Source organism: Malania oleifera, chromosome 3, assembly GCF_029873635.1.
Source record: "Malania oleifera isolate guangnan ecotype guangnan chromosome 3, ASM2987363v1, whole genome shotgun sequence".
NCBI classification, from domain to species: Eukaryota; Viridiplantae; Streptophyta; class Magnoliopsida; order Santalales; family Ximeniaceae; genus Malania; species Malania oleifera.
Genome location: NC_080419.1, coordinates 38,162,984 through 38,180,637, shown reverse-complemented (window position 1 = coordinate 38,180,637; position 17,654 = coordinate 38,162,984). Strand labels below are relative to the sequence as shown.

Here is a 17,654-nt window from a genome sequence, read left to right as displayed (position 1 = left end):
ACTATGGCCAAGTTTCAAGGCAACTCTTCCACTTGTAGCATTCTGAGAGCTTTGCTCCCCAGCCTACTAAATACTAGGAAGCAATGAAGTAGGTTAACTTGGTGCTAAAGTTTTTGACATAAGTAGCTTCTCTTTTTTTTCTTTTTTCTTTTTTCAGTAAAAGAGGACGACACCTCCTTTCTTTATTAGAAAACCCCTCACTTGTGTCGGAGGAATTCCATGATTCCAGCAAAACAAGCTACAAACAGATAAAATCGAAACGTAACAAAATGAAACGACTACAAAACGAAATATTAGACTCTTAAATTAGGAAGACCAATTTGGTGGTAGCATTCTGAGAGCTTTGCTCGCCAAAGACACTTTCACATGAACAAGAAGTGAACATATGGTAAACGTACAAAGAAAAAAGGAAGATTATAAAACAGGTGGCCTGCAACCTTAAAACACAAAAGTTAAGTAAAAAAGCATGGTTGGCTGCATCCTGGAACTAAGCTAGACCTTAAGATTCCAAAAGCATGCAAATGAGAAAAAAAAAATATATACATATATATATATATATATATATATATATATATATAGAAGTATCATGTTTCCATACTCGAGCAATGTCATACCTGTTTCAAAGTAGCATGAGTCCTGTCAGCATATCTCATGTTCCACCAGAAGAAAAGAAAAAACCTCGGTATGGACGGACTGAGTTAAATAATGAAGGGTCAGCAATAATATACACAAATAGACAAATCCTTTTAGTTTTTTCCTCGCCTCATAAGAGCAACATTCACAGAAGCAGTTAACATGGCACAAATAATGCTCCAACATTTGTATGCTGCATTCACCCTCTGCAGGGTTTTCATGGGATGGAACCAGCAAACCCATTCAAATATTGCCACTGTAGATTTCACAATTTTATTTTATTTTTCTGAAGAGGGCTATCTTACTTTTTTATTAAAATTAATTGGCCATCTGATCAGCTCTCTCTCTCTCTCTCATGATGAGCAACTGAATCCATTAGAACGAAAGTAAACAAAAAAAATTTGAACTCCACAAGCATTCCCACGCAGATTGCATGCTATCTTCTTGAAAAGTACGAGTTTTGAACCACCGCCAGATGGTTAAAGCACATCTATAAAAATGAAGCAAATAAACCCCATTATAAATTGGAACGAAAATGTACATTCAAAATATAAAATTTATTCATGTAAATAGATCACCACACTCATTTATAATTTCTAAGCTGAACAGCAGCATAATCAAACTTAAATTCTAACCACAAGTACATTTTAAATTTTCCCATTTTATTTTATGAAGGAAAGGGTAGTTGGACAACTCTATAATTTTCTTCTTTTCCTCTCGTACATTCTTTAGAATACATGGCACTAGCCGAAAAGCAAAGACATTTAAGTCTAATCTAATATTGTAAGACAGGATCAGTTAATTCAGCTTCAAGTTTCAACCCAACCCATACACATCATAACTACACAAACACACACACACACACACACACACACACACACACTGACTTTATAAGAAACGGGGCAGAAGAAGACATACATATGCCAGGTTCCATGGTAATGTGCTTTGTACATGAAGCTATCCAAATGAACAAATTGGTGACGACCAGTAGAAACATACATCCAACAACAAAATCCACCACTCCACAAGACAAAATGTTGCTGAGAAAAATCCCTGATCCATGCTTCCAATTAGACCGAGGCAAATTGCATATGAAGGCACAGATGCACGCACAACATGTTACTGCTTGCCAATGTCTTGAAGAATTATTAGTTACCTGCCAAACAATGTACTAAAGAGGAAGGCAAGGGGTAAGGTTGAAAGCCAAGACACATGAAATAAGTGGGGGAAACATGCCTTCTTTTTCCAAAGTAAACATCAAATCAAATGGCAATTATATAGCAGTATAGTTGAGGCATAACAATGAAACTGTTTCCTTCCCCAAATTAAAATAACAAAGAGCAAAACTCTCTCTCTCTCTCTCTCTCTCTCTCTCTCTCTCTCTCTCTCTCACACACACACACACACACACACACACACAAACAAAGAAAATGCAACACCCTACTGATAACAAGACATCAATTGGCTATTTCCATTTAAGAAAATGTCTTCAAATGATAGCATTGAAATGATGACTAGCAGAGCCTTGCATTAATGTAAAAGCCAGTAGTCAATCGTGTTTCTGACTATTGCGATCTAAGATTGGTCTGCGTATTGAGCAATTAGAAATGTAGCCTTTGTGAACCATGGGTATACATGAGCAACATCATCAATGATGCTACCAAGTATCATAAATCCCTACTACATCAATTAACAGATACTGAAATGCAGTAACTAAAGCCATATACATGTCTTATGCTTTCTAAATAGTCAACTAGTTATAATGCCAAATCAAAGCCTCTTTTCTGAACAAAAATTCAGCATAAAAACGTCTTGCCTATTCACCAAATACAAAGGAGCACTTGCTAGAAGCTTCCTGTCAAACTATAGCATTTTAGTTATATTGAAATCGTACTTGTATGTAAGTGTACAGGAAATCTCAACGCTGTTTCTTGGTATCAATCTGCAAAACCTCTACATTTATTCTTTTGAAGGCTCAGTTCCATTTCTGGTTGATCTGCAAATTATAGCAGGATCAGTCTTAGCAAATTGCAGTTTTGATCAAACAATTTGATAAAATTAACCATAATGCAAACTTCTATATTCAGTCAAACAACAACAAAATGAGATTATTACAGAATTTCTTCCTTCTGAGAACTGAAGGAAAAGTAGTGCTCCTATTCACTACGAACTACACTGAAACAAGCCTGATAATAGAAAAATCAACAACCACAAGACAAATCAATGGATATCTCAATTCATCTATAACTAATCTAATTTCAAGTTTCTCATTGCTATGGTTTGGTAAGTGAGTTACAACTGTGTAGCTTCCTTCTTCATTCTTGCTAGTTTGACTCCTGTATATTTTTCGGTCGCAAAGTGGTACTCTGGCTATGGATAATTGCTACTGCAATTGAGAATGACTGCAAAGCGGACAAACTTGATTGGAAATGAATAAAATACAAACCCTGATGGATATTCACCATTCTCAAGGTGGGTACAGTTAGCTCTGAACCCTGCAAAATTGACGTTTAACATCATCCCATCAGTTATTTGAGTAAGAGATGAAAACTGCTTCATAAGATGATTGAAAATTTCAAATAACATCAGAAGGCATCTAATATTATCCCCAAGTTCACATAATGGCAACTGTGACATGATGGAAGAAGAGAAAAGAATTCTAGATTTATGTTACAGAAACTTGCAAAAGTATGATGGACGCATAAACTGGGAGTACAAAGTCGTACAGCAAGAAAACAAAGCATATTGATATTGTTCATGCAACCTCTTTTGTGAGCATGACTCTAGTGACACAAGAATGTCATTTTTTCAATTTTGTCTCATCACAATATTCATGAGGCCATTAACTGACCAGCCCCAGCCATGCAAGTGAAGTCTTAAGGATGGTCTGGAATCAGGATTCAGTTGTAAACATAACTTTAATAGGACAAAACAGACAGACATGTAAGCATGTGCCGTTGTGTGGGTGTCGTCATAAGTATTCAAGGATAGACATGTACCCGTGAGAATAGATCAAAGGACTTGCACTCGCTCTGTGCATCTTCTTGAGGTATAACCACCTCTTTGCTCGATCTGGTGTTGAGTATTGTAAGCGGACACCCCAGGTCCCAGCCACCACAGTCACAGCAGCCTCCAGATCTCCATCTTTCAGTGAGACCAGAAGGGCCACCATTCCTTGTTCTTGGCCCACCATGAATACCTGCTGGAACAAGAATATCCATATTTGTTGAGCAGTCACCAGTACTTTGTAGACAACATCCAGAGGATACTGATGCCTCTAGACGAGGGTTGGTCTGCTTAACCCCAAATTTCTTGAGGAATTTCAAGCCCCAACCTCCAACCTCAGCCTTCTGATGATTGTTGTGGACATGATCTCTCACAATAATGGCAGCCAATTCAAGATTTGGTGGAAGATCATTATTTATAAGATTAGCACCACTTAAACGATTGAGATTCTTACTGGCATCTTGGCATGGATCCCAAGATTGATTTTCAAGAATAGTACTAGTTCCATCAAATTTGGAGGTTGTTCTGTGCCTGGATAAGTGACTGGTCCTAAATGCTTTTGTTATCTTCTTTGAAAAACCCTTGTTCTTCTTAAGGTTATGGGTTGAAGTAGGCACCTCTCCCACAGGATTTTCAGCAGCACCAAATAAAACAAACTCAGTCTCCATGATTTTTGAATCATTTGGGCAGAGTCTAAAAGAACTTGATACCTTCATTTTACCAACAATCTCTGATTCATTACTATGGGCCTCGTGTTCCTTTTGGCCTCTCGTTCCTGAATGAAACAAATAAATGTAGTCAAGAGATTTATCATCTGGTGGTTCAACCTTCCACAAGTTAGCAATATAGATCTCTCTCTGATCATCTATAGAGAAAACAAAATGTGGGATCCCACCCTTCCATGTGCATTGAAGCATACCCTGCGAAACAGTTGCCTGAGCAAATGAAGAAGAAGAACTAGACGACTGATCAGAACATGAAGAGTTTGTGCTTGACATAGAAACTAGCCTTTTATGTCCCATCTCAGTTACATATCTTTGGTTTCCCAAAATTGCTGCCTTCTTTTGAAGCGTCTGTGATGAACTGACAGTTGAACCACCAGGAGAGCTTATAACATCAGAGCATACTGATTCTTTAGCATCAATCAATCTCCTTTCGAAGTTCACATTGCCATCTAAGGTGGCACAGTGACGAAACAAAGGGCTCTTTAGTATGTTACTCATACTCTTGCTCCCTGTGATTGTGCCTACAATCCACTGCCCTGCTGGGTTTATTACTACAGTTTCAGTTCCAGGAGCTCGTGGGCACTCAATAACAAATCTAGACAGATCACATGTACTTCTATCTCTAATTTTAGTTGAATTCATGCTGTCAGACAAAAAACCCATCTTTGATGAGCTCAAGCTCACAGATATACTGCATGAGATAGCTTTTGATGCGCTGTTATGAATCAATTCCAAGCAACGCCGGAGATATTTTTCATCTAGGCTCACAATGTGCTTTGGAATGCTATTGTTTAATCCATGAATACTTTGAAGAAATGACTCCTGAATACAACTTCTCCGATTTTGCAATTTCTTGGAATTCAGTATCAGTTTATATTTGGGCTTCACCCTTCTTACCAAAGTATTGAATTTAGATTCAGAAAGACCCACACAATTGTCTTCAAATAACTTCATGCTCTTGCTCAAACTACACAAAGAATCATCTTCCACCTGACCATTGTTCTTTGCACTGATTACTTTATTTTCCATCTTCCGCCTTGAGATAAACAAAGCACATTAATCACTACAAATTTATTCTCCCTTGGCTCTCACCTTAATAAAATGCATTCAAGGCCAGCGTGGATAATCAAGAGCTCTGCTTGTCTCAGTTGCGTGACACAAGTAATCTGGAAAGCAAAATAAAATATAAACAGCAAATCCATGCAGTAAAAAATATAAATGGGACAAAGCTTGCAGTAGTACTAGTACTTTCCAATTCAGGAATTGATATGAAACAGCTCTTAGTTAGAAGAGTCGAAAAGTAGAACCACAAAACAGCAGAAATGTTTAGCAATCGTGATGGAAAGTTTGGCCTTCAAAAAGTGAAGACCAGAAAGTTAAAATTTTCACTTCAATCCTTCACTAAATTTTAACTCATTTTTAAATGGCAATTGCATTAAAATCAAAAGCTATAACATCTTATAGAAAAGTGTATCCACTGATCCAAATAATTAGACAACTTCAAATAAAAGTCACACAATTGCATGGAGCATATCAGTATTTGAAACTAAGAGAAATTACAAAGAAACAACATTCATGACAACTATAACAAATTTGGATTATTAATAAATTACAGTAAGTATGCCAAAAATTGATACTTTTGGTTGCAAATCTGGGTCATATGAAACCGATAAACTCATAAACGAAAGGATAAAGGTAAACAAGACAGAACTGAAGTTGCAGAGGGAATATATGACAAATAGCAAGAGCTAATTTGATGAAACAGAGATGTTCAAGAGAATTAATCAGAAAAAAAAAAAATTGGATTAGCAAAATTAAGAGAGAGAGAGAGAGAGAGAGAGAGAGAGAGAGAGAGAGAGAGAGAGCACAAATCACATACGCTTCCTAGGAAAAAAATAATCAAGCTATTGCGCTCCTTGAAACATAAAATTGTATAACATAAGCTCTGCTTACATCGATCCACCCAACTCAGCTCAACTCAAAGAACTCGTCTCCAGATACTTGGGATTCGGGAAGAACTGCTTCGCAAGCGAAAAAAGCTTGATGATACCAGACTTAAAAAGAAAAAATTCGATCTTTCTACCCCCAAGTACTTCTCACCATTTATATAAAAACCCAAATAAGAAATTTTTACATAAATATATATTTTATGTGTATGTACAACAACACAACAATTCAGGTTCCAAGGAAAAAATGCGCAAAGTGCTTAAATAATAAAATAAAAAAAGACTGAGCAAAAAGGGCATACCAAAATAAATAAAAAAATTATTTGAGTTCAACTCGTTTTCAGGCCAGAACAGAAAATAAATGGATCGAAGAAATCAAGGCAGCCAAATAATGAACGACAGGACCAGCTTGACCGAAGGCAGCCGATTATCAAAGCAAGAAAAACCCTTTAATCCCTAGCTCCAAACAGAGGAAGGCAGCGAATTGAAAGGGGAAGGGAGGAAAGAAGCTTTACCAAGTTTGCAAGTGGAAGAAGGATAGATGCCAGCGCCTCCAACGAGCTCCAAGCTTTGTCAATTCAAAAGCATACCCCCTTTCTCGAACTGTTCTAATGAAGAAGAAGAAGAAGAAGAAGAATCTCTTCTAGAGAAAGAGAGAAAAAGTAAAGAAGAGAGAGAGAGAGAGAGAGAGAGAGAGAGAGAGAGAGAGAGAGAAGAGTCCAAGTAACTGAAAGTGGGCAAGTTGGGGGTAGCGTAATGGATGTGAAATAACATCAGCGGCCACGTTTGTTGAAATCGTTAGCCCCGAAAGCTCGAAGAACAGAGGTTTGGCGAGGGACCCACTTGATATTTTCTCGCATTTTCTCAGTCGAGAAAGCCCGGAGCCATTGCCACCGAGAAAAGGGACGGATAAGGAAAACTGGGAGAGAAAAGGGACAAGGACGGCAGAGAGAGAGAGAGAGAGGAGAGAGAGGGTGCGCGCGATATAAGCTGGTGCGCACGATAGGCACCAGTGCGTCCACTATCGCGACGAAGACCCTGTGATTCCCATTTCCACTCAGCGAGGGAGAGGGAGAGAGAGAGAGAGAGAGAGAGCCCAACCCAAAGACGCAGGCTAAGGCTCACCTGTCAAAATGGATCGTGTGCGGGGGTGCGGCGTTGTGTTGTGTTGTGTTGTGTTGTGTTGTGATAGTTCGTTTAATGTTGCCATCAATGAGCTCATATTCTGCTTTCCCAATTCTTTATGACAGGGGCGGCACCAATTAAACCATGTTTCGTCTCGTAAATGCCTAATATTAATCCATGGGGTATGTTTGTTTCTGACAACTTTCGGTGACTAAAATTTGCAAGCTTAAATTCTTTTAAATAGTAATTAATTTGCAAGCTAAAATATTCTTTCGAGTAGTTTAGATTTTGATAAATAATAATAATAATAATAATAATAATAATAATTTATATTTTCTCTTTTCATTCAATATTGTCAAAAATTAAAATTTATTTTTAATACAATCAAAATTAAGAAAAAATGAGATGCTAATAAAGTGTAAAATTAAAAAAATTAAATTTGCTATATATATTCAATATTTTTCTCATTTTTCTCAATAAGAATTCATTTATTTTTATTTTTATTTTTTCATATTTTTCAAGTTCAAAACAAGTTCTTATAAAAAATAATATTTTTTCTTAGTTATTGAAATTTTTTACTCTTCATTTATCGGTGGAGAAAACCTGTCAATTTTATATTACATAAATATGTTTGCATTCTCATTCAAGTGATGAATTTATGACTTATGAATAATGGAGATTTAATCATTCGTATCGAGAAACGAGGATACCTTCTAACTTTTTTTTATTTTATAAGATATGAACCTTTACAACTATTAAATGATTAATATAATTTATTACATTATTAGTTTAAGCATAATATTGGGCTACTAATCAAAATGAATAAAAAATAAATGAATTTTCACTATATTCATTCAAACAGAAGATAAACCTTTTCGTTAACCTCACAAGTTTTTTTATTTTGGAATTGCACCATAATCAATTTATTTGAATGGTATTGAAAATCTCTCTTTCAATATAATCCAATAGTTTTCTTACCTTGTTCTTGACCACTTTTGTCTCACACTATATTACATTAAATATAATCTAAGGGTGCTTAGTATTAAGAAAATTTGTCGAAAATCCTAACAGTTGAAGATTTGCGAATATCCAAATGTATGCGGCAATTTGGGATTCTTCATATTATATTACTTGAATATCTGTTTGTATTTGACAATCCAGAATCTCCTTATTTTAGTATTTAAATACTTTTGAATTTGTAATTGAATTTGATAGTCTAGAATCTCTTTGATTTAATATTTAAATACTTTTGAATTTGTATTTGAATCTGTAACAAACTATACCTTGTACAAGTCTTATATATAGGACATCTCTACACCAATGAAAGTGTCCTACATTTTCTATATAGTATCAGAGCTCTTTCTCTAATGAGCATTTTTTTTCTTCTTTTTCTTTTCTTTTTCCCCTCTCTTTCCTAATGGCCGTTTCTTCTGAATCCATTGTTGTCACCACCCTAGACACTCTCGCCAACGACAACTCTTCTCTTATTGCCATCAATGTCGGCTCCCAACTTCCCTTGAAGCTTACCCCTTCCAACTTCCCTTCTTGGCGCACCCAACTAACGTCATTGCTCATTGGCTATGACCTTTTAGCTCTATCTTAATGGTACAACCGTTTTTTCGTCATGAACCATTTCTCCCAACACCTCTTCTGTCAATTCATCTTCTGCAGGTGTCTTCAATCCAATTTTCTAGCGTTGGCTTTGACAAAATAAGCTAATCCTCCACACCATCCTTGCATTTGTCTCCGAGCCGGTCATGCCGCTCATTGCCACTTCCACCACTGCTCATGATGCTTGGTCCAAGTTGCAACGATTCTATGCCAATCGTTTATGCACTTGTGTTATGCAACTTAAAGAGGAGTTGACTCTCATTCAACGAAAGTCTCGTTCAGTCTTAGAGTATCTCCATGCCATCAAGGTATTTGTTAGCTTTATCGTGATCCCAAGAGGAGGGGTGAATTGGTATTTTTAAAATTTAAGCCCTAAGTCAATCTCCTAATACCAGTATATTTACAACCCTATGGTCAATCTAGTGCAAGTAATGTAAATGTTTACTATAAAGTAAATAAAGCAATTTAATCAAACACACATGTACCAGAAAGCAAGAAAGTAAGGGTGACACACAGAAATGTTATCGAGGTTCGGCCAATTGCCTACGTCCCCGCCTTGACTAACAAGCACAAAGATTACTACTATAACTTGCTCACTTAAACGGGTGGAGCGGCACCTCAACAAACTAGGTCAATTAGCACAGGGCTGACCTCAACCTTTACAACAATCCTTACTAGGCTAGATTGCCGCCCCCTCAGGCTACGCCTGGAAACACTCAGATTTTACAATGAAACAGTACAGAAATAGTGCTTTCACGTAAAGCAGATTTGTAGCCTAATACACACAATCACATACACATCAATAGCATGGATATAGTGTAAGCTCAGTGATACAAGATTTGTTCAATCAATACTCTACACAGTATAATCAATATGAAGCTCAAGGGTATTCAACACAGTACAATCAGTATGATGCACAGGAGAAATCAACACAAGCAATATCTTGGAATCTAAATAGGATATTTCAGTAGTGCATCAATATTCCAAGCATACCAAACAGATAATCAAACTAGTTCCAAAATGATTTTCCTCAATGAAATATGCACAATACTAATTTGAAAAGATTACTTGCTTGTTTGAAAAATCTTTGCACATCAAAACATAGTTATTGGATACTTGCAATGGAGTGCAAATATCCTAAGCTTCCTTGGTTTAATCCCACACAAGATTTATAATGGAGAAATCCGTGGGACAAACCCAAGCTAAGCTCCCAAAGAAATAATCTCAAGTACACATACAAGTGGGAGTATTAGCAAGGAACAACAATCCCATAAACACAAGAGAGACTCACAATCTCAGATTTTATCAAATGGATGCAAGTTTGAGAGTATTTTGAGCAAAGGATGATTTTTCAGTAGAGAGAGTTTTTGGCTTAATCACTTTTCTAATCCTTACCCTAATCATGCAAATGAAGGCATATTTATAGTCAGGTGAAAAATTATAACCGTTCGGGACAAAATAACTATTATTAAAAAGGTCCCAAATGATTAAAAGCTAATTAGCCCTATTTAACCCAGTTATACCGCAGTTAATTTAATTTTAACTGACTGAGGATCGGGTGACAGAACCTAGGTTTGGTCACCCGACAAGACTTAGCCTAAAAAGATGTTTAACTAAGTTCGGTCACTTGTATTATCCTTCGGCAGGCTGAATCAAAGTCAGTAGCAAAGCTACGTAACTTCGAGTGCCCGGTCAAGTGTTCAGTGGCCTAAATCCCTGTGTTCGGTCGCCCGAGTCTATTTTTGAACTAAATGGCTTGGTCGCCCGAGTTGGTGGAATGCCCCTTTCAAAGGGTTCGGGTGCCTGGAGAAGATACATGCATTTTAGGTTTGGTCACCCGAGGGCTGGTCAACATTTTGACTTGTCTAAGTTCAAGCGCCCGAGGAGTTTTGTACTCCAAGGGTTCGGTCGCCTGAGCCCTCTTCACTTGCTTAGATTTGTTCAATTTTAAGCACAATTATAACACACTCATATATTTTATGCTATGTGTGTGAGTGTTGGAGCCCAGAGTCTTGTTATGGTCTAATTGAGCTTATGCTATATCCTGTATGCATGATGTGCAGGTGATAAACATACAACCACAGCCTAGGTTACTATTACATACCCATATAAATTATTATAGACCGATATGAATTACAATTACAAATTACAAGTCTTTACGGTCTTCTTGTTTTCTTCAAGTGTCCTTTCTTGGAATATTTATTTGATCCTGCACAAGCACTTAACAATTATCAAATATCAGTATTTGTCATTATCAAAATCGGGTGCGACCTATAAGGTCAACATTTTCCCCCTTTTTGATGATGACAAATACATCATTCAAAAATGGGTGTAGCCTTAAGAGGCTCCCCCTAACAATATGCATCATGCTTTTAACCCACCCAATTTTTGCCCCTACATCTCCCCCTGTTGGCAACAACAAAAAGGGTCATAGGAGTTAACATTATAGGTAATGGGTAAGTATTACATTAATACATTATGAATTTTGGAAATATTTTAAAAAATTTCGGCAGAGTGTTGTTTGTAAATCAGACTTTCCAAAATAAATCCTGTATAAAATGTAACCTTTTTGAGTTTGTATATCCTAATAGTTTATCCACAACTACTCAAACAGTTCAGTATGGTCCAACAATCAAGTAAAAATTTCAATATCATCATGAAGTGGACAAAGGAAGTGGCCATCACAAGTCATAATCAATATTCACTGCATCTAATATTATCATGCTATATATATATATATATATATATATATATATATATATATATATATGACATGTGCACACAAGTAATAATCAAAATTCACAAAGTCTAAAGCAAGAAGGAAAATCAACAATAATATTAGCTGCTAAGACTTGTTAAATTTCACTTGAAAGCCCCCCTTTAATTTATGCAATTTATGAAACATCTAAGAAACTTCTCTGCTATGCATTAAGCCTAATTCACGTCTAATTTGTATGAACCTATCCTCGGGAAGTGGTTTAATAAATATATCCACCACTGTTCATTGGTGCATACAAATTCAAAAGTCACATCTCCTTTTTGCACATGATCACGAAGGAAATGATGTATAATCTCAATGTGTTTAGTTCGTGAATGTGAGATAGGATTTTTAGAGATGTTGATTGCACTAGTATTATCACATTTAATCAATATTGTTTGACAGTGCAATCCAAAATCCACAAGTTATTGTTTCATATAAAGAGTTTGGACACAACAACTTCCAGCCACAATATATTCTGTTTTGGTTATGGATAAGGCAATCGAGTTTTGCTTCTTGGAGAACCAAGAAACAAGAGATTGTCCTAAATAATGACAAATGTCGCTAGTACTTTTTCTATCAACCTTACTACCGGCAAAGTCAGCATCAGTATAACTAGCAATCTTAAAAGTAGTATGCTTAGGGTACCACAAGTCTAACTCTACAGTCCCCACTAGATACCTAAGGATTCCTTTAACAGCTTTTAGGTGAGATTCCTTAGGGGCAGCCTGAAACCTAGCACACATACACACACTAAACATAATATCATGCCTACTAGCAGTGAGATATAGGAAACTCCCAATCATGCCACGATACAATTTTACGTCAACAGGGATTCCTTACTCGTCTTTATTAATCTTAATGGAAGAGTTCATAGGTGTACCAAGAATTTTGCAATCTTTCATATTAAATTTCGTTAGCAAGTCCCTAATATATTTAGATTGGCATATGAAAGTTCCATGATTAGCTTGCTTAATTTGCAGCCCTAAAAAGAATCTAAGTTCACCCATCATGCTCATTTCAAACTCACTTTGCATGCATTTGGCAAACTCATTACACAACTCATCATTAGTTGCTCCAAAAATGATATCGTCTACATAAATTTGAACACGGAGCATGTCATCATTTTTGGATTTGATGAAGAGTGTAGTGTCAATTTTGCCATGGGTAAACCCATTTTCTAATAGAAAACCACTAAACCTCTCATACCAAGCTCTAGGAGCTTGTTTCAATCCATACAAGGTTTTAGATTACCGGTAAACATGATATGGATATTTATGATTTTCAAAACTGGGGTGGTTGTTTTACATATACTTCTTCATTAATAAAGCCATTTCGAAAAGCACTTTTAACATCCATTTAAAATAATTTAAATTTTTTAAAAACAAAAAAAGCAAGTAGCATACGAATGACTTTTAATCTAGCAATAGGAGCATATATTTCATCAAAGTCAATCCCTTCCTGTTGGTTATATCCTTGGGCAACTAGTCTAACTTTATTTCTAGTTACTACCTCATTCTCATCTTTCTTATTTCTATATACCCATTTTGTTAGAATTGGTGTATTCCCAAGAGGGGGGGGGGTGAATTGGAAATTTAAAATTTTGTCCCAAGTTGAGTCAAAAGTCAATATGATTTGGTAACCTAGGGTCTTTCTACACAATTCCAAATGTGCCAATAAATAAAATATGCTGAATTTAAATCATGCACATCATTCATACTATGACATATACGTGCGGTAAATATAAAGTGCGGAAATGTAAACAGACACACGATATGTTATCGGGGTTCGGCCAACTGTGTCTACGTCCCTGCCTCTAGCTCGCAAGTCCGAGGATTTCACTAATAGCTCACTTAAGGGTAGAGCGGTATCGATTACAACCAGGTCAATTACCACATGGCTAATCTCAACCTTAACCAGGTCAATTAGCGGGGTTGACCTCAACCTACACGCCTTAACAGGATGGCACACCTAACTTTCCTAACTGGGTCTAAGCCAATCCGGGACTATTCCAGGGCTAGTCTCCCTCTATAGGTTCGTTCCTAGAATACAACAAGTTTTGCTCAATCAAATTATATCGGTACAATGATTGTGCTTTCGTATAAAGCAGATATGTACTCAAATACGCGCAAGTATATACACCACAATAAGATTTAATATGTAGGTTCAGTGTGGTCCAATATTTCAACTCTCAAAATATTTGCTATCAGTGTAATGAGGACGTGAGAGTGTCAACCAATATGATCTTTGTATCATAATATGTGTTCAATCTAATAGCTCACACAAAGATACTACCCATACAATATATATGTATATTTCAATCAGCAATTTTTTTCAATCGTTTGATGTTCTAGTAAAGTATATATTCGGTTTGCAAAAGAATATTTGATCTTTGTATTCAGCAAAGATCAATATATCAAACACAAATATCTTTTCACAAATATATCAATATAAATCACACAAGATATTTGAGTATGTTTTTAAAATGATTTTACAACCCAAAGACAAATACAAGCTTCCTAAGATATTGCAACACAAGTGCAATACTCAGAAGCTTAAGCAAGTCTTCTTAGGATAGACTTATTAGCAAAAGCCCCCTAAGAACTCTTAGGTTTAGCTCTCGTAAAAATCTGAATCAATCAATCAAGAGTGGGAGAGCAAACCTATTTAGACTAACATTCAATCAACTTACTGAGGGTTTAATCAGTATGAGAAGATAAGTATGAGTGTAGGAGGATAAAAAATGAGTATTATAGGTTTTTGGATTTTCAAAGAATTCTCCCTAATCAAATCTGCTAATTTCTTGCTAATCTTAACAAATGATGGGCTATATATAGACATTGGAAGAATCATAACCGTTAGGACATGTAGGGTATTATTAATATTGTTTAAGATCATTTTAACCCTTATTAACCCTGTTTAAAAATGTAAAAATCAGGGCAACCCGAAAGGTCTGATCAACCAGAACCATTTCGGTCAACCGAAGTTTATATGGTTCGGTCGACCAGGACACTTTTGAACTGGAGACTCGGTCGACCGAAAGTGCCTATCCAAAGGGCGATTTTCCATTTCTCCGAGGTTCGGTCAATCAGGCCATTTTGAACTGAATGGTTCGGTCAACCAGACCGTTGGGATTTCTCCCGAGGACCCTCGGTCAACCAGAGTTGGTATACATTTTTGGCTCAGTCGACCAAATGGTCAATTTGTTGACCTTAGGAGGTTTTGGTCGATCGGAGGATTTGAACTACACTGGTTTGGTCGACCGGGATCTTGGTCAACTGTTGACCCAGACCTGTTTTAGTTGACCAAGGTAGAATGAATTGCCAAGATCGATCTATCAAAAGTGCACAATGTGTGCATTTAAGTCCTATTATGATCCACTCAAACCCTAATCAAGTGTCTAACATTAATAGGTGCAATGGTGAGTGTCCTAAGGTCATTTTTGGGTCCTTTTGAAGACACCGAAAAAATCTGGTGTCAACCGAACGAAGGGAAAGCCCTAAGGTCATTCTAAGGTCATTTTCATTTTGTGCATTGTGAGCTTATATAGTAAAACATGCATATGGGTGTGTGATTATTACAAGCCAAAGACCCTAATTACTATTACAGACCTTTGAATAAAAATGCAATACAAATAGAAATTAGGTCTTTAACTTCACTTTCTCTTTGTGCTCATCTCGATCTTGGCAATTTTAAGGTTCCTGCACAAAGTTTCTAACACTCATTAGATACAACAAGTATTTGTCATAGTCAAAACCGGACGTGACCTATAAGGTCAACACATTTAGTTCCAATAATTGTGTGATCATTAGGCCTAAGAACTAGAGTCCACACTTTGCTTCTTTCAAATTAATTAAGTTCTTCTTGCATGGACATCACCCAAGACTCATCCTCTATGGCTTCTTTAATAATTTTAGGTTCTTCTTAGGATAAGAAAGCAGAATGATTCACTAGATTTCTCAAGGAGGATCTTGTGGCTACAACACAGGACGATTCACCTATGATTTGATCTATAGGATGATTCCTAACGAATTTCCAATCTCTAAACAATTTCTGATTTTCATTTTCATTATCTTCAAATGATTTTTCATTTACTTCTTGATTTTCACTTGTATTGTTTTCAATAGACATTTTCTCTAAGCATTTTCTAATATCAATATCTTCTTCATCATCTTTATTAGAAAATAGATTAGATTCATCAAATACAGCATGAATAGATTCAATGACAGTCAATGTTCTCTTATTGAAAATCCTATATGCTTTACTATTGAGTGCATAACGTAGGAAAATACCTTCATTTGATTTAGAGTCAAATTTTCCTAAGTTTTCATTGTCTCTGAGCACAAAACATTTACAACCAAACACATGAAAATAGGAAATATTAGGCTTATGGTTGCTCCATAATTCATAAAGGGTTTTATTAATTGATGGTCTAATCAATACCCTATTCATAACATAACATGTAGTATTAATGGCCTTGGCCCAAAAATATTTAGGTAAATTATGTTCATTTAGCATAATTCTACCCATTTCTTGCAGTGACCTATTCTTTCTTTCTACCACACCATTTTGTTGAGGTGTCCTAGATGCAAAGAAGTTATGTGATATGCCTTCTAAGTCACAATATTTTTCTATGCTTTCATTTTTGAATTTGATGCGTCTATCACTTCTTATATGAGTTATCTTGTATCTTTTTTCATTCTGAATTCTCCTAGAGAGCTTGGTAAATTGTTCACATGATTCATTTTTGTGTGCAAGAAATAATACCCATGTGAATCTAGAAAAGTTATCTACAATTACAAAAGCACACGATTTACCATCAAGACTTTGCACAGAATTAAGACCAAACAAATCTAAATGGAGCATCTCAAGTGGTCTAGTAGTATATATGAATTTCTTTTTCTTGAAATTAGATTTTGTTTGCTTACCCATTTGACATGCATCACAAATTTTATCTTTTACAAAAGACATTTTAGGCAAGCCTTTTACGAGTTCTTTTCTACAAAGTTTTGACAATAAATCTATGCTTGCATGTCCTAACCGTCTATGTCACAGTCAACTAGCTTCATTTATAGCAGAAAAGCATGTTACTTGTTGTGAAGCTAAAATATTAAGAGAAGTAGTATACACATTTTCATGGCAATCGGTGGTAAAAAGTACTTTGTGATCTGTTTTATTTTCTACTATGCATTTATCATTTTCAAAAGATACTTTATATCCTATGTCACACAATTGACTTGTGCTAAGTAGATTATGCTTCAGTCCATCAACCAAAAAAACATTATCAATAGTAAGAGATGAATTTTTACCAACCTTACCTACTCCGATGACGCGACCTTTTGCATTGTCGCCAAATGTTACATAACCTCCATCCTTTGAAACAATTGAAGTGAATTTTCCCTTGTCACCGGTCATGTACAGTGAGCATCCACTATCTAAGTACCACCGGTCCTTGGAGGAGGATGATCTTAGGCATACCTGCAACATAAGCTAAACTGATGCTGGTCCCCAAATTGTGTTGGGTCCACAGGGGTTAGTAATAGGATCTCCCTTAACTACCCATACTTTCCTATTTCTTGCACGCTTATTCCTAAGTGGACAATCAAATTGAATGTGACCAATTTGTTTACATTTAAAGCATCTTATTCTACACTTAGGATCTTTAGGAGGAATATGAGACTTTGACTCACGTGTAAAATGTTCTAAGTAAAGATCAGGTCGTCTAACATTTTCAATACCATTAAAACCAAGACCCTCTTTGCTTAAGGAGTTTCTTTGGGCACCAAGTAGTTTTTCAAAGTTGTGTTTGCCTTCTGTGAATTTAAAAATGATTTTGGAGCTATCCTCCAA

The 17,654-nt window shown here is 36.1% G+C and overlaps 1 protein-coding gene across 4 annotated transcripts; it reads right to left on the bottom strand.

Annotated features, from left to right (window-relative positions):
* Positions 1-2,560: 2,560 nt before the first annotated feature.
* On the bottom strand, positions 2,561-7,545 carry LOC131151755 (uncharacterized). Of its 4 annotated transcripts, XR_009135757.1 has the most exons (5): positions 6,826-7,475; positions 3,633-5,530; positions 2,930-3,128; positions 2,749-2,819; positions 2,561-2,629 (listed from the first exon to the last, which is right to left on the bottom strand). XR_009135757.1 is itself a non-coding variant. In XM_058103156.1 (4 exons), exons 2-3 carry the CDS (start codon positions 5,391-5,393, stop codon positions 2,958-2,960), a joined length of 1,932 nt encoding a protein of 643 aa, XP_057959139.1. In that variant the 5' UTR covers positions 5,394-5,530; positions 6,826-7,474; the 3' UTR covers positions 2,561-2,629; positions 2,930-2,957. The 4 variants fall into 4 exon arrangements, 2 of the variants coding, with proteins under 2 accessions (XP_057959139.1, XP_057959138.1); XR_009135756.1 differs by having other exon boundaries at positions 2,749-3,128; positions 6,826-7,473; XM_058103156.1 differs by lacking the exon at positions 2,749-2,819 and having other exon boundaries at positions 6,826-7,474.
* Between the last annotated feature and the right edge of the window lie 10,109 nt (positions 7,546-17,654).